The 20,291-nt window shown below is 55.4% G+C and overlaps 5 protein-coding genes across 5 annotated transcripts; 3 read left to right on the top strand and 2 right to left on the bottom strand.

Moving 5' to 3' along the window:
- Positions 1–573: 573 nt before the first annotated feature.
- D7B24_008292 (uncharacterized protein) lies at positions 574–3,301 on the top strand (the record flags this gene model as incomplete). Its single annotated transcript, XM_028642382.1, has 4 exons — positions 574–1,704; positions 1,756–2,509; positions 2,801–3,226; positions 3,279–3,301. The coding sequence occupies 4 exons, from the start codon at positions 574–576 to the stop codon at positions 3,299–3,301; spliced, it is 2,334 nt and encodes a 777-aa protein (XP_028493828.1).
- Positions 3,302–5,975: 2,674 nt separating this feature from the next.
- D7B24_008291 (uncharacterized protein) lies at positions 5,976–7,677 on the top strand (the record flags this gene model as incomplete). Its single annotated transcript, XM_028642381.1, has 7 exons — positions 5,976–5,992; positions 6,085–6,128; positions 6,195–6,220; positions 6,328–6,418; positions 6,511–6,762; positions 6,818–7,130; positions 7,185–7,677. The coding sequence occupies 7 exons, from the start codon at positions 5,976–5,978 to the stop codon at positions 7,675–7,677; spliced, it is 1,236 nt and encodes a 411-aa protein (XP_028493827.1).
- A 1,377-nt stretch (positions 7,678–9,054) lies between these two features.
- Positions 9,055–10,050, bottom strand: RPS3 (40S ribosomal protein S3; the record flags this gene model as incomplete). The annotated part of the gene is made up of 2 exons (XM_028642380.1): positions 9,055–9,820; positions 10,028–10,050. 2 exons carry the CDS (start codon positions 10,048–10,050, stop codon positions 9,055–9,057), a joined length of 789 nt encoding a protein of 262 aa, XP_028493826.1.
- A 4,324-nt stretch (positions 10,051–14,374) lies between these two features.
- On the top strand, positions 14,375–16,769 carry D7B24_008289 (uncharacterized protein; the record flags this gene model as incomplete). The annotated part of the gene is made up of 2 exons (XM_028642379.1): positions 14,375–14,389; positions 14,451–16,769. 2 exons carry the CDS (start codon positions 14,375–14,377, stop codon positions 16,767–16,769), a joined length of 2,334 nt encoding a protein of 777 aa, XP_028493825.1.
- Positions 16,770–17,755: 986 nt separating this feature from the next.
- FRS1 (phenylalanine--tRNA ligase subunit beta) lies at positions 17,756–19,804 on the bottom strand (the record flags this gene model as incomplete). Its single annotated transcript, XM_028642378.1, has 3 exons — positions 17,756–17,801; positions 17,881–19,596; positions 19,752–19,804. The coding sequence occupies 3 exons, from the start codon at positions 19,802–19,804 to the stop codon at positions 17,756–17,758; spliced, it is 1,815 nt and encodes a 604-aa protein (XP_028493824.1).
- Positions 19,805–20,291: the final 487 nt, after the last annotated feature.

Below are 20,291 nucleotides of genomic sequence, written 5' to 3'. Positions count from 1 at the left end.
CCCGCCAGCGCCTTCTAACCTTTTCATTTTCCCTGCATCATTTCCCGGCGCGCCGCAACTGACAACCTCATCAACGTCGCACCTAGGCACGCCTGCGTCTTCTGCCTGGTATTGTCACGCTCGCCGCAAACTTGCACGGCCTTCCCCAAACGTGTTACGCCAGCTCTGGGTCTCGTCTCTGAAGCTGCCTAGCAGAGTCCACGCGTTCCAGCACCCTGATCGCTGACAAGACTCGACTTCTCGCCATCGACTTCCCGTTTCGGCCATCTCGATAATCGAACACCCGGCCTAGGTGCCGAAGAAGCTTCCCGTCATTCAACTCTGCGAGAAAAACCGAAACCTGTCCAACGCAAACCTGCCGCTCCTGCCTCGCGCCAGCTCACAAGGGATTTCTGTCATATCCCAACAATCGCGTTCGGGGTCGGGCCACTACAAGCCGAACACTGTAAATCCTCGCACCATCCCCGGATCGAGGCAATATTCTTTGTCTCGATCTATCATCGCTGCGGAAATAGTCGGCTAGAGGCGCCAAATCATCACGACAGTCGAGCCTCGGGGCTCAGAGCCAAATAAATGGCAACCGATCTGGCATCGCCGGTAGGCCTTGCCCATCCGGACGAAGCTGAATATATCGATTATTCCGACGACGAGCCTGATACCTCCCCTATCAAGCCCAACGCGGATTCAACATCGTATTTCGAATCGGCAAAGCCCGCTGTCGAGACCTCCGAAAGCACACAAGGTGACTCTGCCGGCGTCGCAGAGTTACTCGCCGAAGACCTACACGGTGCCTCTGACGTGGCAACCACGGGCGGGGAACCACTGCCCCAAAGCGATGCTGTCCTTGCCGACGGCGTTCAACACGACGACCCAGATTCTATCGCGCAAGTTGCCGACGCCGCCGAAAATGGCCTGGTCGAGAACGAGATTGGTTGGGAGGGCGAACAACATGACGAACAAGATGAGTCGATGCAGCAAGACGATGCCGTTGCCGATCAAGACCAGCAGTACCAGGAGCATGCTGAGCAGTACCATGCTATTGCTGATGGCCAGCTTGCGAACACCTTTACGGATGCCCAGAGCCACCAAGCACGAGACCAGGGCGCAGAAACAGCGTCCGCTGTCGACGGTGCCGTCAGTGCTCTAGACCAGTCTATGCAAGAGAACGATGAACCGAACAATGAACTGAACGAGATTGATTACGAGGACGATGGCGCGATGACAGCCGAGACTACAGAGGGAGATCTTGAAGGCCAGCATGCAGATGAAGAGCTGGAGCACGAAACGGAAGAAAATGTTGCGTTGGCGCAGGAGGTGCCTGAGCCTTCTTCTGTCGAAGAAGACGCCTCGCACGAGGCACTCCTTGATGACCAAGGAGAAGGTCGCGATGACGAAGCAGGCGCCGACCCGAGCACGAATGCTGAGGCCCTGATTGCCGATTCATCTGCTGCATCCCTCGACACCCCTGACGAGGAAGATGCGCAGATGCCGGTCGTCACCGTCACGTGGCATGGCGTGGAGTACCCCATGTTCTACAATTCTGTGGGAAGTGAAGGTCGAGACTGCTTCTTTCATGATCTGAGCGTCTTGCAGTGCAAGATGGAGGAGCTGTTGGCAAGCTTGCGACGAGTTCTGGTGGACGACGTTGCAGAGTCTGATGAGCTCGTCTTGCAAGTGGAAGAGCTAGGACTCGAATTTGCAGAGGTAGGATGATTCTTCACCCATGTGCGTACCTCACTGCTAACCATCCACCAGTCAAGCCATCCCGACCATTTCTCTGAGATTACGCTCGGGAGCATCCTCCAGGTCTTCGATCACCTTGTGAAAAACAAGGACCCAGAAGCAACGAGGCCGATGTACGCGCTTTTGATCACACGCCCAAATTGTAGCAAGCGATGGTCTTCCCTTATAGAAGATGCATGGAACGGGAAGAACATTGACGAAGTCAGCTACTCGTTTCACTCACGAGACCAAGAGGCCATCGAGGAAGCTGAGGTGGAGGCCGAGGACGCTGAGATGTTCCTTAACCAGGACGACCTTGATGACGACATGGGTGGGGATTTTGACGACTTGGTTGAGCAAGACAACGAAGCAGACCATGAGCTCCATGACTCTGCTGACGAAGGTCGGGACGATCCTGAGTTGACTAACGATGCTGACGAAGGCACGACTACCCTCGACGCCAATGAGCTTGACCTCACGGTCGACGCGACTGGCGACGTAGCTGCTCTTCAAGACTCTGAACAAATTGCGCCCCTTGAGACGGACACATTGACATCCGTCACGGCTGTAGACGAAACAGACATCAATGCCAGTGCAGCAGACGCCTCGATGCTGGATGATGTTGCTGCCTTGGGCGAATTCGACACGGTACCAGACCCAGATGCCACTGTGCTCGCGGAGCTCGACGAGCCTGTCACCACGGCTGCATTGCTGGAAGACGTGAATGCGTCCATTCAAATGCCTGAGGCGATCGATGGTGACGGCCAACAGGCGACCGAACTGAATGGTATTTCCATCACATTTTCTTCACACCCCTGTTCCTCCCCCGACTTCTGTCTATGTTCGGATTGCCTTCTTGGGGCACTTGAAGAGCGACAACGCGAAGAAAGCAGTTTTCGCTTGGATTGTCTTGCCCGAGGTCATTTGGCGCGATGCCCAGCCCAGACTGAAGTCCACCGACCCAGCCCGCTGTTCAATTCTTACCTATCCAGTGGACCCTGTCCCCGACACCTACGTACCCCTTCCGATATGAGCACTTCCTATTCCACCACTTCGTATACTAACAATCTTCTTGAAGCACCTCTTCTCGGCGACGAATTCAACCCCTTGCTCGCTGCAGAAGCAAGCAACAATGGTCCGAATGAGCAGCAACAGACAACTGGATACGCAGGCAATGATGAACAGTTAGGCCTGGAGCCAGATGAAACTGGCGTCGATATGTCTGTTGTCAACCAGGGGACCCCGGTTACCAGCGCGACCGCGACCCTAGACGGCGACGAGGTAGATGATCTCGGCGCCGAGATCGACCTGACAGCCGACATACCACAAGATGGAGAGACAATCAATGGAAACTCTGAGCACGGCCCTAATGACCTCGAAGAGATTGACTGGCGAGATTTTCCCGGGGACGGCGATGATGAGGTTTCCCACGAGTCTACATCAGTCTCTGGAAAACGACCCAGGACTGACGAGGACGACCTGCTAGGTGCCGAAGACGAGCAAGGTACGATTGCACCTTCTGACAGGACTTGATGCCTATGCTAACTTCTTGACAGACGCAAAACGTCTTCGGTCTTGACCTGACATCCCCCCCTCTACATTTCACTAACCTTCAACACCATTGCTCGGTCCAGCACAGAGGGACGCGAAATGCCACTGCATGCGATGGCCATCGTCCTGCAGAAGCGATGTGATCGCTCGGGACATGTGTCCGAATCCGCCCGGAACACCGACAGATATTTTGATTCTCCCTGCCCTTTTATCCACCTGCGAGGCAGACTGGGTAGGGGAGAAAGTGTGTGTGTGTGAGAGAGAGAGAGAGAGAGAGAAATGCATACGCAAGAGGTAGGATCCTTGAACACTTTGACGAACTAATTACACAGCTATGACCTGAAGCTTGGCCGCCTTTGAACGACCACTGGGCATGCAACCCCCCAATGGACGCCATTGTCTGCGCGTGCCTGTTTAAGTGATTTCGTTCATCAGCATCATACCCCTTGGTACTTGCCAATGTTTTCAAGATTCGATTGGCGTACGGCGCAGGAAGGCTTCATGTAAGGGCCGGATTGGAGAGAACGTCATGGGCCTCCGGAACATAAAAGGGCGGTGGTCTCGACGCCTGCCGTGACCACCATTGTACGATAGCTTTCTGTGACTTTAGGCTGGCTCACGAGTTGGCGGCGTGTAGCCATTGGTTGAGAGAGCCGTCAACAGCTGGGACGCCTGCAGGAGATCTTAGGCTATGAGGAAGAAAGACAGCAAGCCAGTAGTAAACAGCAGGAGGAGGCGGCTGTCAGCATGATGAAGGGATGCCGAGTTGTTGATCATCTCCCATCCCTTTTCACGGGCTCGGTCAATGGGTTTGTGGATACATGAAGAGGCAACACACGATACTCGGAAGTAGCTATGTATTATTGAATTGAATCTGAAGAAAAAGAGTTTGCTTGTCCTGTCAGGGTGTACGACAAGGGATTTGTCACGGCATCGATGGCACGCAGATGACCTGGACGAGGAATGCTGAGGGCGCTCGCTGGGACACATGTTTCTAATGGTGGCCTCGGCGCGGGCCCAGTCCAATTAGCTTAGGTAAAATGCCACGAGAGGTGACGTGTGTTTTAGGCGAAAACAATGAGCGAGGGAGCCTGGGTCCGGTGTGGACGCGTTTGCTGCTGCGCCGATTGCGATTCGTATCGGATCCACAAGGGATGGGGAGGGGGGGGGCTATTGCGAACCGTATCGTGTTGTGCGGTGGACAGGACAGATGGAGACCTACCCGCCATCTCAGGCACCTAGTCCAAAGGGACTACGGGAGAAAGAGACGAGATGGGGTGGTTGGTTGGTTGGTGTACATGGGACATGGCAAGGACTTGGATGGCTTCGTGGCAGGGAGTGGGATAGGGATCGTTTCCAGGGATGTGCACCCACATTTGTTTGCGTTTGCGTTTGGATTTACAGATGGGAGACTTTTTCTTTCCGTCTTTTAGGCTTTCGATGCATCAAGAAAGAGGGTGGGGGGGAGGAATACGATCTGTTCTCTCGCCCACCGCACTCGATCGTGTTCTTTAAGTCCTTACCTAGACACCTGGCCCCCAATCTTGCCCGCGAGTACCGTGGCCGGCCCGGACTCGGCCTGTGCGCCGTGTCAGCGACGACCTTTGCTTCTCATTCTGCGCGCAGATTCAGTAGCAATGAAAAGACGACGACGGTTCCAGGGGGCGGCGCGTCAGAGGACGGAGGGGTGAAAGCGTAGATGAAGCCAGGTTCGGCAGAATGCTGCATATAGATTCAGGGGTGGGCCCACTCACTAGCCATAGGGAGCCGTGATCAGCTTTGGAGTTTCCTGGCTGAGCGTCTCGCCATTTGAAGCGGAGTCATGTTCACACTGTAATTTTGGTTGGTGGGCTCGTGTCAGAATACAGTGCGAGAGAACGCTGAGGTCAGCGGGTTCCGGGGGGTTAGTGAAGCTGTACCTGAGTGCTGTGGATGCTACCAAGCCAGGGGGGTCGCTGCGTGTAGCCAGGGGTTGGCTCTGAAACTGGCGAAGCCACTGGTTCAGGATCACGCTACGTAGCGCTTCCCGCCCATTCGCCTGTTACCTGTGACCTGGGGAGCTGGGGGGGATCCTCCCCCCCCCCCTGGCCAGGCCCTCCGAACAGTACCTACCTGCCTACCTAGGTACCCAGGTACCAAGCTTCGGGCCTGTGGTGGCCTGTGTGGACTGTGTGGACTTGTGGCCTGTGTGGCCTGTGTGGCCTGCCGTCTGCCAGGACTCTCCAAGGTCGCTGGTCCGTCCACCACTGCCACTAACTCAGTCCCTGTTCGTCTGTCTCTCTCTGCCTTGTCCTCGAAAATCCAAAGGTGCCCACGAAACATCCTTTCCTCCCCTCCCAACCAACGACCGCGAAACGAAATCACCAGCCCTGAGGGCATCTGCGCCGATCACGACACCCAGCATTGTCAATCTCTCTGCGCGCCGTCATTGACCGAGTCTGTCTCTCCGTCTCTCATCAGCGAACCCCATCCGCGAGATCTGGACCTGGAAGCACGACCCATGCACTAGCACCGAACCGCCCAGCACGACCCGGCCATCCCCTTTTAAAAAACGACTCTCGAATCACTCCATCACCAGCGCGACTGTTCGCTCTGCGTGACCGACGACACGCGACGCTCGTTTGCTTCTCGACTGGCTATCACTGCGCCCACGCGCAACACTCTTTCCCGCCGTCTCAGGACCGCGGCCGACACCTTCCATCATGATGCTGGAAGAGAAGTGCGTTTTCTTTGCGACCCACCTATTTTTGGCGGCAGCGAAACACGAGGCTCGAGGGGACAGGTTGCGCTGACACGACTGCCGTTCTTTAGGTACATTGGCCTGGCGCTGGCCATAGCATCAAGTTTGGCAATTGGTATGCGTCTCGTTCCTTTTTCTATCTCGGCGTCTTTGACAGCTCGCTAACCTCGTACTCTCGCAGGTGTGAGCTTCGTGATCACGAAAAAGGTATTTCCTCGGCCAGACCAACGTGCGTCCGGCTGCTGCTGCGTCGCACAGCAAAGCCGACATCGACGCCATTCCGACCCGACGTGACTGACATCTCGACTCTCCAGGGACTCATACATGCGGAAGAACGGCACGGCTTCGAAGGTGATGGCTACGTCTACTTGAAGAGCCCGATATGGTGGGCTGGAATTTCGACACGTACGCAACACCCACATGGCTGAGCCCCTCCCCTCCGCCGACGCACGCGCTGCCGGCGAAGCTGCGTCGAGCTGAGCTAACATACCCTTTAGTGGTCCTGGGAGAGATTTGCAACTTCGCCGCCTACGCCTTTGCGCCAGCCATTCTCGTGACCCCCCTCGGCGCTTTGTCCGTCCTGATCGGAGCCGTCCTTGGATCCTACTTCCTCAACGAGCAGCTCGGCGTTTTGGGCAGGCTGGGAAGCGCCATCTGTCTTCTCGGTGCCGTCATTATCGTTCTGCACGCCCCGCCTGATGAGGACATCCAGACCATCGACCAGATTCTGCACTATGCCATCCAGCCCGGTACGTCCTCCCACTTTGCTTCCGGAATTGCGTGTGTCTCTTCTTGTGCGCCCAGGCGCTCATCGTGTTGCGCCAGGTTTTCTGTTCTACGTTTTCGCCGTCAGCGTCTTCGCCGTCGTCATGATTTACAAGATTGCTCCCGTCTACGGAAGGAAGAGCCCCCTCATCTACCTGCTCATCTGCTCGACCGTCGGTTCCGTCTCGGTCATGTCGGTCAAGGCCTTTGGCATTGCCCTGAAGCTCACCTTTGCGGGCCATAATCAGTTCTCGCACCCCTCGACCTACGTCTTCATGATCTTGACCACCGTCTGCATCCTGACCCAGATGAACTACTTCAACAAGGCGCTTGCTCACTTCCCCACCAATATGTGAGTTGAGATGCGCTCTGGTGCTTGTGACTTTGACTGACAGGTTTGGCGCAGCGTCAACCCCCTCTACTACGTCACCTTTACGACCTTTACCCTCTGCGCCTCTTTCATCCTCTTCAGCGGCTTCAACACGACCGACGTTGTTAATACACTCTCCCTCCTCAGCGGCTTCCTGACGACATTTGCCGGCGTCTACCTGCTGAACCTCTCGAGGTCGGACCCGCACGGCCAGAAGATGGTCTCTGGCCGCGGCGGCCCCGACGCCACCGGCACCGACATGGTCTCGAGCATCCAGACCCGTCTCAGTCTGCAGGCCAGGAGGAGCACGGATCCCCGGCACAGCATGAGCAGCCACCACGGCGACACGACGGGCCTGATGCGGGCCTACGACGAGGAGGCGGGTGCCGAGTTTGGCCTCACCGACCTGGCCGAAGACAGCGACGACGACTCGCAGACGGGCCGCGTCAACGGCAATGCCAACGGCAACGGCAAGTCAAGAGGCCACAACGAGATTGAGATGCAGCCTCCGAGGTCACACGACAGATAAAACCTGCACCCGACCCAATCCGTCGATTTACCTGAATTGCATGACACATTGAGCACGAACCCAGCCTCGCCCTCAGGCTCGAACGGCGGCTGCTTGTCTTTACACCTCGACGCATCGCCGACCCCATCCCACCCTGTACACGTATCATACGAGACAGGGTACGGGGGTCACTGTACATTTTTTATTCCATGGACCAAGGCCCGGGGGCGAGGAGCCGAATGAATGAAGACCTTTCTATTTCTCCTTGCGGGGGCCGCAGCACAGGGAAGGGGGCCAGGGACTCATGAGACACACATAACTGAAGACGAACGACAGGTGCTCCCCGTACACACACACAGAGAGAGTTCCACGAGACGAATGACCCGTCGGCGCGGGGGAACACCAACGAAGGCGCGCCCCTGGCAGACTCCCCTTGATCATTGCGGGGGGAGGAAGCGCGTAGTTCCAAAATAGGGATATGGGGGGGCGGGATTTATCGGCGTTTTTTTCACTTTATCGGGATGGATTTGCTACGTGTTCGCTCTATTTGATGTTTTTTTTACACTTCGTTTGCGCGTCCGTCATGACATACATGGTGGGGTTTTTATTTTTATTTTTTTTGCACATAGCATCAACCTTTGGGAGCGAGTTCGCTGTACGATCAGATCGGGAGGTGGTTGTGCGGGGGCGGGTGAGGGTCAAGACGAAGGGGAGAAACGGGGCAGAGGGGGGTGCCACCGCCGGGACGGGTAGGCCTCTCCTGTTCCACCCCCGCCGTTGGAGGCACACGGCGGCACGGCAGTCATAGAAGAGCAGTCTCAACATGATGAATGTTACTACAACATTTGACCAGCTTCGACGAGTCCCATCATGCGATTTTGTCGACCGTGGAGACGTCAATTTGCGGGGTAGGCGTGACGCGAGACTCGGCAGTTCATCACGACAGGCAAATACAAATATCACGGGGGAAACGAACAAGTTTGGTCAAAAATATCTCTCGTTGCTTCTTTAACTTGTTGTCATCATTACAAGCCAGGCGCAACCAGACGTTTTCCGGAAAAAATCCCTTTGCCGCAGTGTGATGCAAATGATCAAGACGCCTTTGTTGGTAATGAAACCAGCCCTCCTTTCCGTGCTTTACCCTTTCCTCTTATTTTTTTTCCCTCTTTCGGGGGGGAAACGAAAAAAAAAGAAGTAGGGTGGTGCATCAGGCGCCCCTCCGAGCCGTTGCTCTTCGATTCCCGTGTGCCCAGCTCCTCAGAACCCGAATCCCCGAGTGAACTCGTAGTGGCGCATGGCCAGGAGTTCCGATTCGGAGAAGCGGACGTCGGGGAGGTCAGAGGCGACGGCATCGGCGGGCGTCTGGTGCGGCTGCTGCTCGCCACGATCAGAAGCCTCCTACTGCTGCTCAGCGGGCGCCGCCTCCTCGCCACCCTCCTGCTGCTCCTCGGCCCGCGCGGCCTCGGCCTGGGCCTGGGCGGCGGCAGCCTTGGCGCCGTAGTCCTGGCTCATGGGCTGGACGACGGACTGCTCCTCCTTGGGCTCGATGATGGTGACGGCGTCGGGGAGGGACTTCTGGGGGCCGGACTTGCCCTCGGGGTCGGAGCCGCGCATGATCTTGACCTTGATGCCGAGGACACCCTGGCGCAGCAGGACGTGGCGGGTGGCGTGGTCGATGAAGTCCTTGGCGGGCTGACCGGAGTGGATCATGAAGCCGTCGGTGAACTTCATGGACTTGGCGCGGGCGGCGCGGAGCTTGCCGGAGACGACAACCTCGCAACCCTTGGCGCCCGACTCCATGATGAAGCGGAGGACACCGTAGCAGGCGCGGCGGACGGCGAGGCCGTTGAGGAGCTTGTAGCGGAGGGACTCGCACTGGGCGACGGCGGAGAGACCGCGGTTCTGGACCTTGGCGGCGTACAGGGAGACGCTGTTCTCGGGGAACTTGAAGCGCTTCTGGATGAGCGAGGTGAGCTCGCGGATGCGGCGGCCCTGCTCGCCGAGAACCTCCTGGGTGTGCGTCGCGCGGATGATAATGTCGGTGACGGTGGGGGTGACGCGGACCTCGACGCCCGAGTAGCCCTCCTCGGCCAGCTCGCGCTGGAAGAACTCGTTCAGCTCGGCGTAGAAGACGCCATCAGCCACGAACTTTCTGCGCTTGGAGCTAGAGAAGGAGAAGAAGAGTCAGCAAGGTCGTTCTTGGTCGATGATTTTCTGATTCTCCTATTTTTTTTTGGAGGGGCCCAAAATCGCATTGAGCCAGGACGCCACAGCAAACACGAACGAGTGAAAAAAAAAGTTCGTGATCCCAGGGTCGAGAGACGCGGGGTGGTGGGATGGGAGGCGAGACAGGCAGGATAGCAAAGCTTACATCTGAGTGCCGGGAGCAGCCATCTTGTCTTCTGTGTCCGGAGTCTCGTGGGGTTCGGAGAATGGGACGTAAGGGAAGAATCGAGAGGGCGATGATGCGGTCGTTAGAGGCGGGTGGTCGGTCGAGTCGAGGTTGTTCAGACACAGGTGTCGCCAGTGCTGGGCTCAGAATTTGGTGGGTAGAAAATTGAAAGCCCTAAGCGGAGTGGCCCGTGCGACCAGCCCTTCGTCGTCAAAGTCTGGGAGGCAGGAGCAGAGGGACATTGGTGGGGCGCCAGGCGCCTCCACGGTTTGTTCATTGTGGTCCGTGCACTTCAGTCAGGTGTGCGGAACACATTCCGACTGACCTCGATATTCATGGTGGGGGGTTTGGAGGCGAGCATCGACTACAGCAGTCGCATGACGCTTGTTACTGTCTCTTCTGCTTCACGAATTCTGATCAAGCTCAGCCACGCCCTGTTCAACGTGACTCAAGGTTTCTCATCAGAATACAGCCACGGTGTTTGGGACAGTAAGTTAACCAGAAGGCCACGTACAGCATGTGCTGTTAGGAGCAATTGGGAATGCGTCATTGTTGAGGACCCATGACTTGGCAATTTCTGTCGGCTGCTTACCAGGAAGAAGAGTACACCATACTGTGTGGAATTGTGTCGGATTTGGGATTCGTATCAGTGACACTCTGTTTGAGCCGACACTTGGAGACATTATTACACATGTCGTTTTACGTCAGATGAATCCAGGAAATTCACATATCCAGGTACCAACGGTGCTCGTCAACGAGTACGCGACTTTTTACATGATTTTTTCAGCGACCCGTTTGATCAGACCTATTATGCGGCCTATCTCTTTCCCATACGAGTCTAGGAAGCTTTCGAGGGGGTTCGGAGATGACAAGAAGAAAGCTCCAGAGGTGTCCGGTCGCTTTTATAAGCCTTCACAATGCTACCGTGTATTGTAACCTTCGAGTTGGTCGAGACACGGGTCCCAACACCAGGAGTACTGATGCATTATCCGAGCTTGAGCAGCAATGAAGGCTTGTTCGGCCAGTAGTCGACTTGGAATACGGCGAGAAACGAAGCTCAAGGTGTTTTATGCGGGTTTGGGTGTTACATAATTGTTTAGTTGCTCCAACACGTCTTTAACTGTCGTCGTTCATCCACTGCTACCAAAGTGTCTGATACATAATGCAATCTCGCCAACGACGCTCTTGTACGATGTGCGGGCTTCCCTGGATATGTCCTGGATCTGGCTGGCTTAGGGCTCTTCTGGGGAGAAAGATGGAGGTATAAAGAGCAGGATAACTGGAGCAGTATCGGTACGAGAATGCCAGATTCCGTAGGCCGAGAGCATTCTCAATAGCGCTTTTGATCAAATCATCTGATAAGATTGCAGCAAAGTGATCCGACTACTCCCTTCTCCGAGGTGGACCCTGAGATGTCATCATTTGTTCACTATGTAGGGCCGGTATAAGGTGAATGTGTAGTCTGAACGGCGGCTACCTTGCTGCTTCTACGCTTGACTCTTTCGTAGCATTTGCAGGTTTCACAATGTGTTTTGTTGAACCGTGTCCATGGTCAAGTTTAGTGTCGGTGCGACCATCCATAGCCTGTACTGGCAGTCGCTTGACAACCAAGGCGCCCCCGCCCTCGGGATCGAGACGTGCGGGTTGCGATGGTTGTGAGCCCGGTATGTGGTAAACTTATCATGGGGGTTGCCGTGGTCCCGTGAACTCACCATATAGGTTCTCATAGTTTTGTCCCTGGCTCGAAATCGCTTTTGCAGAAGTCTATTCGAGCGCTAAACTACCTCGAGAACGTAAGCTGCTGCTTCACGTTGCATCAGGGACTGGTCAACAGGCCACCCAACAATCCCGAATGCGAGAAAGCCGGCACATGATTAGCTACCTGGCTCCAAGACATACAGCATGCTGGAGCATCGCTTTCCTTACGGAATCCACGTATATTTCTAGCTAGATCCAACCGTGGTTTAGAGCAGAGTGAAGGGGTCTTCCACAGGGTCCGCAGGTAGTTAGAACATAGATATAGGATCGGAATACACCCGAATTCTGGCTCTCCGCAGCTTAGAGGGCCCTACGCAGCCTATATATACGTCCTCTCGTGGCCCTTAACCCCCTGGCCGGCCCCCTTGTTTGGCGGCCCCTTTGGCGGCTCCGCAGGGTGGCCTGACACGAAGATAGTAATCAATTTCATAAATGTCACGAAGGCAAGCTTTCGACTAACAAGGATAACCCCTCGCGTTTTGTCGGCAAAGCGGAGTCAACAAGAAACTCCGGATCCAGCACACTGCAGACCACAGAGAGCCTCGACTCCAGTAACAAGAGAAATACTTGGAAAATTGATCATGTGTATATATCAGACTGATGCGCTCATTTTGGCTGATTCAAGGGAATCTCAATTACGCACTCTCACGCTGCAATTCACCACTCAGCCAGATATTACCTCAACCAGCGTGTTTCATCTCAGCACCTCCTTCGTCAACTTGCTACAAACGTCCTATGTGCCCAGCTAGTAACTTCCCTCGCTGTCAACGTCGACCATGGGGCGTAAGTATTCAATTTGTTTTCAACGTTTCCGGAGCTTCATTGCTGACCGCGGCACGGGTCAGACATAGAGAGTCGGGGGGCATTGCAGATTCTGGTCTAGCCCTGTCTAAGCTCCGGGTCTGTCACAGCTCGCAAAGGTTCCACGGTATCTGCGGTAAAAGGCTTAAAGACTGCTCCCTGGCTCTCGAATCACCTTAATATGAAGGGCAAGAACGGACAAAGAGCTTGTCTAGAGTGCGTTGTGGTAGCCGGTGGAGTTTTTTGCGCAGCTGTTGCAAGCTGTATTGTAGCGTCCATCGCCTGTCTTTCGGTATCACCGGAATGCGAGGCTGTCTATGTAGCCATTGCTTCGTATGCCCTATGGACGGCAGAGCAAGCTTGATACTGTGAGCATGCCGACTGCTCAGACGCTGTTGTTCGGGCCAATGGGAACATTTGAGGCGCCCTGGAAATCTGTATCGGGGGAGAGCGCTTCGCCGTCTCACCGCACATCAGACGCAGCGACAACGTGACCCTCAAATCTTTTTATCCTCCGCGTCGTGTACCTCTTACTTGTTATAACAGGGGATGCCCGTACGTTATCCATTTTCTGACGATAATGGACAAATCAAAGTGGACCACAGCTAACGCACCGAATTGCGGGTCATCGCAGCGTTTTTGTCAAGAGAAGTAACGATTTTTGGGCAAGGCATCAGGAGAAGGCCCATCATCTGTTGAGGCTTGGCGGTGTCGACTTATTCTAACAGCCCTGGAGTAAGGCGTCAGTTATCATAGAAGGAGGCCGACTTGGCTGTTCAGGCTTGATAGATCTTTGTGGCAGTAGAGGTTTGTTGGTTGAGGGCCAAATTTCAAATGTATTCCTGCCATCTACCGCAAAATTGACTGCGGATATAACCAGCGAGAGACACCTTTACTTGCTCATTCAACTGCTTTGACATGTGTTTACAAAGCCTAGTCTGTGTTCTTCCGAGCATTGGATATCTTGAGGTCTCCAAAGGGTAGGAGAATCTATGCACTCTTCCAACTATGAGCTGACGGCTCTCCTTATGAGTATTCCCTCGCGCTCGGCCCCTTTCTTCGTAAATCCTTTGTCTGAGAACAGGCGCTCCGCTGCCACCCCTTGGTGTCTGAAGGTTTCTGACACAATGTCAGAGCACTGGAATGAGCAAAGGGACCAATTCTTTCGCAGTCGATATCTGCATTCAATTGATAGATACCTAGGTAGGTAGGTATCTAAGTAAGGGTGTGGCTGAGAAGAGTGTACTGCGCCACAGATATCAACTCAAGATTCCAGACCGCCTGAGGCTTAGCGCAGGATAAAAGCAGCGAGGCTTCCGAGCACACCCTGCCCATTCGGGCCCGCTAGGATGTCAGTCGACCAAACCAAACCTGTGACGCAAGGCCAGGCCAGCTACAATCATCACCACGACAGGTGCGAGCGATCTGGAGCTTCACATGCCGTGACAACCTGCTCGCCGCGTGTTTGTCCTACTGCACAATATCAGATCCAACATACTCCCTTCTGGATTCTTATTTGCCTGCTTCAGGGGCATCTATCACTCTGCGCTACCTCATTTACCTCCGTCTCCGACATACGTAGCTCCGCATCTTCCGAGCACACGTACCTTGCTCCCCCGTCAACCATGCGCCTAGGGCAGTCTCAAATTCACCGACGTCAACTTCCGAAGCTTTTCTGGGAACACTTGTTCTGAAGCATTCCTCTTTATCTAACACGACGCGGAGGACCTGTTACACGACTTGCTTTGTGGAGTTGCGATAGACGAAATGGAGGCGAGGAAGGTACGCAATACGAATTCTATCCTTCACACCAAGCTTGCCGTGATCTGACAGCGTCTTGCAGGTGATCCCTGAGGTGCAGTGCATCAACGGCGGTCTCACGACAACGGGCACCCTCAGACTGACTGACTTCCACCTTGTCTTCTGCGCTCCTGTCCCGGAACCCAAGGATACACCCGACTCTTCGGCCACTACTGGTGTCCCAAAGACTCGCGAATCATGGATCAGCTTCACAATGATATCGCAGTTCACTCTGCGTCCAACACCGCCAACATCTGGCATTCCAAGTTCTATTCGCCTCAAAGGACGTGATTTCATTTACGTCGCCTTCAATTTCATGGACGACAAGATCGCGCGCGAAGTCTTCGATTTCGTCAAGGTCAGGACCTGCAAGTTGGGAACAGTTCAAAAGCTCTACGCGTTCAGCCACAAACCCTCCAAACATGAGCAGTCTGTCAATGGGTGGGAAATATACGATGCCAAAGCAGAGTTTCGGAGGCAGGGCATTAGTGAAAAGTCGACAGACAAGGGTTGGCGCATTACCTGGATCAACAAAGACTATAGTTTTTGCGACACCTACCCCGCCATGCTGGTCGTTCCCTCTTCTATATCTGACAATGTCCTCAAATACGCAAAGGACTATCGCTCTAGGTGCCGCATCCCGGCGCTTTCCTATATCCACCCCGTCAACAACTGCACAATTACACGCAGCTCTCAACCACTATCTGGTATCACTCGAAAGAACAATATCCAGGACGAGAAACTGGTTGCCGCCTGTTTCTCAGCTTCGCCACCTTACAATGAAGGGGACCTTCCTCCCCCGCCAAGTCAAATCGATGCCATCGAGGCTCAGTTGACCGACTCGGAGCGTTTCGAAGACAGCTTCCTTGCCAACACACCGAATATGTACGATGAGAAGACAGGTCAGCGCCTCATATACGGCGCTCAACAAAGTAATCTCATTGTCGATGCACGGCCAACCGTCAACGCCATGGTCAATCAGGTCCAAGGCATGGGATCGGAGCCGATGGATCGCTACCCAGGATCACGGAAGGTTTTCCTTAGCATCGAAAACATCCACATCATGCGTAATTCTCTTAACAAGGTCGTCGAAGCTATCAAGGATGCTGATATTTCACCACTTCCTCCGAATCGTGAACTGCTGGCGAGTAGTGGCTGGCTTAAGCACACCAGGGCCGTTCTCCAGGGCGCGAGCCTCATCACGAGACAGATCGGAATCTTCCATTCCCACGTTCTAATTCATTGCTCTGACGGGTGGGATCGGACAAGCCAGCTTAGCGCACTTAGCCAGCTGATGCTTGACCCTTATTACCGTTCCATCGAGGGCTTTATCGTTCTCATCGAGAAGGACTGGCTCTCCTTCGGCCACATGTTCCGCTTGCGATCAGGACATCTTAATCACGAAAGCAATTTCCAAATTCAAAGAGACGCTATGGCAGGCGCTACGGTTCAGCCTGGCGAGAATGACGGCAGGGGTGATGCTTTCCAGAGCGCAATTGCTAGCGCGCGCCGCTTCTTCAACCAGAACAAGGATGATGCAGCCGAGCTCGACACGGCGCTCGAAGGTTCCACTGGCACTGTCGCAAATGGCGAGGCGACTGATCCTAAGATGATCAGCCCCGTTTTCCACCAGTTCCTTGACTGTGTCTACCAGCTGCTGCGCCAGAACCCCGACCGTTTCGAATTCAACGAGCGATTCCTTCGCCGTTTGCTGTACCATCTCTACTCATGCCAGTACGGCACCTTCCTCTACAACTCAGAGAAGCAGCGGCATGATGTTGACCTGTCACACAAGACTTCGTCGGTCTGGGGTTATTTCCTCTCGAGGAAAGCTGAGTTCACCAACAAAGCCTACAACCCTACTGTGGATGATCATACCAAGGGCCTTGAGCGTATTATTCTGCCCGTCCTGGACAACATCCGTTGGTGGCACCAGTCGTTCAACCGGACCGACGAGGAGATGAATGGTGACCTGCATGCTGCCGCTGCTGCTCAGCAATCAAAGGCTTCAGCAATGGCCAACTTTCAGCCATCGACTGAGATGTCTTACGCTCAGAGCCAACCAAGTACGCCTCCCAAAAGTGATAGTCCCAAACCTCCCGGGCTCCCCACCAGCCAGTCGGTCCTCAGCGCGGTTGAGACCGCTCATACGACTCTGACGCCAGAGCCGCGTGCTCTGCACAGAAGTGCCTCTGCTGAGGGCGCCAACGGTAACGCGTTCTCGGCCATTCGCAATGGCATCGCTGGCAACATTGGCAGGGGCATGAATGCCTTAAGCAACTTGGGCAACCGCGGCACATCACCGGGCCCATCGACAGCGACGGCAACGCGCACCGAGCAGGAACTACACAGCCTGACGTAGGGCGTCATGTTCGAGCGAATGCACGAAGCGCCCTACGAGCTCCTTAATCACCCGCGCGACCTTTTGGATGACAAGTGCTCGTGCAGCGAGGCCACCACAGCCTCCTCCCACATATGGGAGTACGCACACGGCACGTCAGGGTGGGGAACGCAAGGCGAGATCGACTTCAACATTACCAGTCTACCCAACTCGCCCAACAATTCGCGGCCCCCATCGTCCTGGGATGTAGATGATGGTGCCGGCTATTTCAGCAGTGGTGATGGGGTTTCCTCCCTTCAAGTATCCATATCGCAGATGCATCATTCAGGCACCAGCACCTTGTCCGGTAATTTTCTCGTGCCTTCCGGGGAGGATTTGCCATCTCGCGACAACGGGGCGTCTCTTGATTGAGATTGTCTGACGTAGCAACCTCTGTGATGCAAAGCTGGCTGGTTTGTAGGCAAGCATTACGACACGTCACCACAAGCCAGGCCTTGTCAGAAGTACTACCACGTTGGGGCTTGGTTGTTTTGTCCAGCTTTTGCAGTTTGCTTCGTCTACAATTCTTGGGGTCATGCAGGGGCTGGTGGCCTAGCTCTGCGTGCCACGCAGGCCTGGATGGTTCGGTCGTTTATTACTAAAGACTTCGGTAGAAGCACATGGAGAATGGCGTTTAGGACTGATATTGGTATTGCTGCCAGTGGCGAGGATTTGGGGTGGAAGGGGGTGGGGGTCGAGAACGATAGTTGCTACGGACTGGGTTGGGTCCAACTTCCGTGATTTGGCGTCACCGATGCGCTTCATCGACTCCACGCATTACAATGACCATAATGATAAGACATTCGTTCATTTGATCCTATGTGTCTCAACAGTGTGACGATACGCTTCCTGGCCAGCTCTCTATATTTTGAGAGGGTTTTAACTTGTTTGTTCATTCATCTACCTGGCGTTCTATTTTGTGCATCCCGCGTCATCATGTCCACGTCCCACATCCCATCGTCTCATCTCTACAGGAAGACCTCGAGGTTGATCTCAAGTGTGCTCACGGGGTATCTGGGAGGGGTCAGCATCGTGTTCTACGCAACCATGCAAGAATAGGAAAGGGGAAATCGGGGGGACAAGGCAAACTCACTTCAGGTCAAACTTGTCCAGCACGGTCGGGTGCAGGATGCCAAACTCGCCAATGCGGTGCTCCTTGCCGCCGACACGGAGGTAGACGCCAGCGGCGTGGCCGGCGAAGAAGGTGGGCTCGTCGACCTCCTCGATCCAGTAGCCGTCCTGCGGGGTGGGATCGACACCCTTCTTGGCAGCGAGGCCCTCCTCGCGGGCGGCAAAGGCGGTGCGCAGCATGAGGAGGACGCGGTCGAGGAGGCCGTGGACCACCTCGAAGCCCGACGTCTTGCCGTACCAGGCGGCAGCAAAGTGGCGCTCGTTGCGGGCCCTGCGCTCCTGCGTCTCGTCCTTGAAGACGACGTCGGCGACCTCGAAGATCTTGAGGGGCACGCTGTGGCCCTTGTTCTCGCGAATCGTCTTGAGGAGGCCGGGGAGGAGGGTGGTGCGGACGACCTGGTACTCGGCGGTCTTGGGGTTGGCGAGGCGGACGGCTGTTGTGCCGTCGTCCTTGCGGTTGAGCCAGGCAAAGTTCTCGTCGTGGGCGCAGAGGATGAGGGGCATGACCTCGCTCCAGCCGGACATGGCGGCCTCGGTACGGATGATGTCGCTGAGCTTGTTGATGGGGAGGGGCGCGCCAATGGTGGCGCTCTTGTTGGGGGTGGATCGGGGCAGGTTGTTGTAGCCGTGGCAGATGGCGAGGTCCTCCATGACGTCGCACTGGTGCAGCACGTCGGCGCGGGTCACGGGGATGGAGACCTCGAGAATGTTGCTGTCCTTGGACGAAGGCTTGGCGATGTAGGCCATCTTGGAGAGCAGCTGGCACAGCTTCTCGGGGGCCTCGTTGAGACCGGTGCAGGCGTTGAGGTAGTCAATCTCAACGTCCATAGTCCTCAGGGCGAGAGAAGGCGTCGTCCTCGTCTGCTGGTTGTGGTCTGAGACAATCTTGACGGGCTCGACGGTGAAGGGCTCGGCGCAGTTTCCGGAGAACATGGTCACCATCATGTCGCAGACGACCTGCAGCTTGGTGGCATCGGTGGCGGTGATCTCGATGAAGACGTTCTTGGTGTTGACGGTGATCTTGGAGTGATCGCCGTTGATGATGGGTGGCAACGAGCAGACGGTGCGGTTCTTGTCGAAGATGACGGGGTACACGGGCGCGTCGCGAATGATGTGAAGATATTTGCCGAGGTGCTTGTCCGCCTCGTAGAACTTCATCAGCTCTTCGCCGTCCATCTCCTTGGTCTGGTTCAGGGGCTTGAACTTGATGTCCTTGGGAGGCAGCGCCTCGTACGTGAAGGGACCTTCTATCGTGTCGAGATCGTGGGTGCCGATAGAGACCAACGTCCTTTGCCTCGCGAGGTTCATGTGCAGCTTATCTTGCAGGGAAATGAAGGAGTTGTAGCTCTCCTGGGTGAAGTTGATGTTCCTCAGGATGGCGCCGGCGACGAGAGGGCGGACCTTGGCGGTGTCTGGGTGCACACTGATGACGGAGAGTTCGGGGTTCTTGGGTTCCACGAGCTTGTAGTTTGGGGAGGGCGTCTTCTCCCGGAAGATATTCAGCATGAGCGCAATACCCTCAAAACACAGCATGTCGTAGCGGTTGGCGGGGATCTCGATCTTCAACTCGGGGGGTGCCTGGACGCCATCGACAATAGGTCGGTCGTCATTTTCGGTATCCTCGTCAAGCTCAATGCCGAACTCGAAGCAGAGGTCCTCGAACTCCTCTGTGGTGAAGCTAGGCAAAGTCCCAAAAGTCAGCTTTCGGCGGCATGGGTTCGGAAGGAGAAGCTTCGACGATGTTGCGACACGGGGTCACGTATGGTGGGGTCGAGATGATCAAGACACAGGGTCTTGGTCAGTCACGGAGAGGAGGGGTGAGGCGCAACTCACTTCTGTCCCAAGGCCTTGTACAGGTCGTACTTGTTGACGGTGATGGTCGGCATGGTGGCGTTTGCGTGTTGGATAGGCCGTGGTCAATTGCGAGTGTAGGTCTATGCCAGGCCGCCGGGGATCGTGTATGCACCGGGCTTGGGAGTGTCCTTGAGTCACAGGAAATTTTGGGGGGGTCGTGGTGAAGCCGCCGTCCGAAACCCGGGGGCGGTAAAAGTTCTGACGCTGCTCTAAGAGGAGGGGTTGGAGGGGCAGAGAGGGCTCATGGATCGTCTGGTGGGTGCCTGAGGAGGGGTCAGGAGCAGCACCATGCCACCCGCCTCGCGCACCTTATAATTAGGCATGACTAGGTAGTACCAGCCAAACCTAAAAGCGGCAACGACTGCACAGCTTCGTGGCTCGTGCACCAGGTGTGGCTCCAGCAGGGCACACATCAGCCACTTTGCTGTCTGCCGCCCTCCTGCACCAGCGGGGTAGGCGCGCTGTAATTTCAGGGGGCCCAACGCCCAAGAGATGAGGAGACGAGGTGGAGAGCGAGGG

Source organism: Verticillium nonalfalfae (genome assembly GCF_003724135.2).
Source record: "Verticillium nonalfalfae strain VnAa140/NRRL 66861 chromosome Unknown scaffold_72, whole genome shotgun sequence".
Classification (NCBI taxonomy): Eukaryota; Fungi; Ascomycota; class Sordariomycetes; order Glomerellales; family Plectosphaerellaceae; genus Verticillium; species Verticillium nonalfalfae.
Note: the sequence above shows the minus strand (reverse complement) of the source record. Positions and strands in the feature narration are given on the sequence as shown.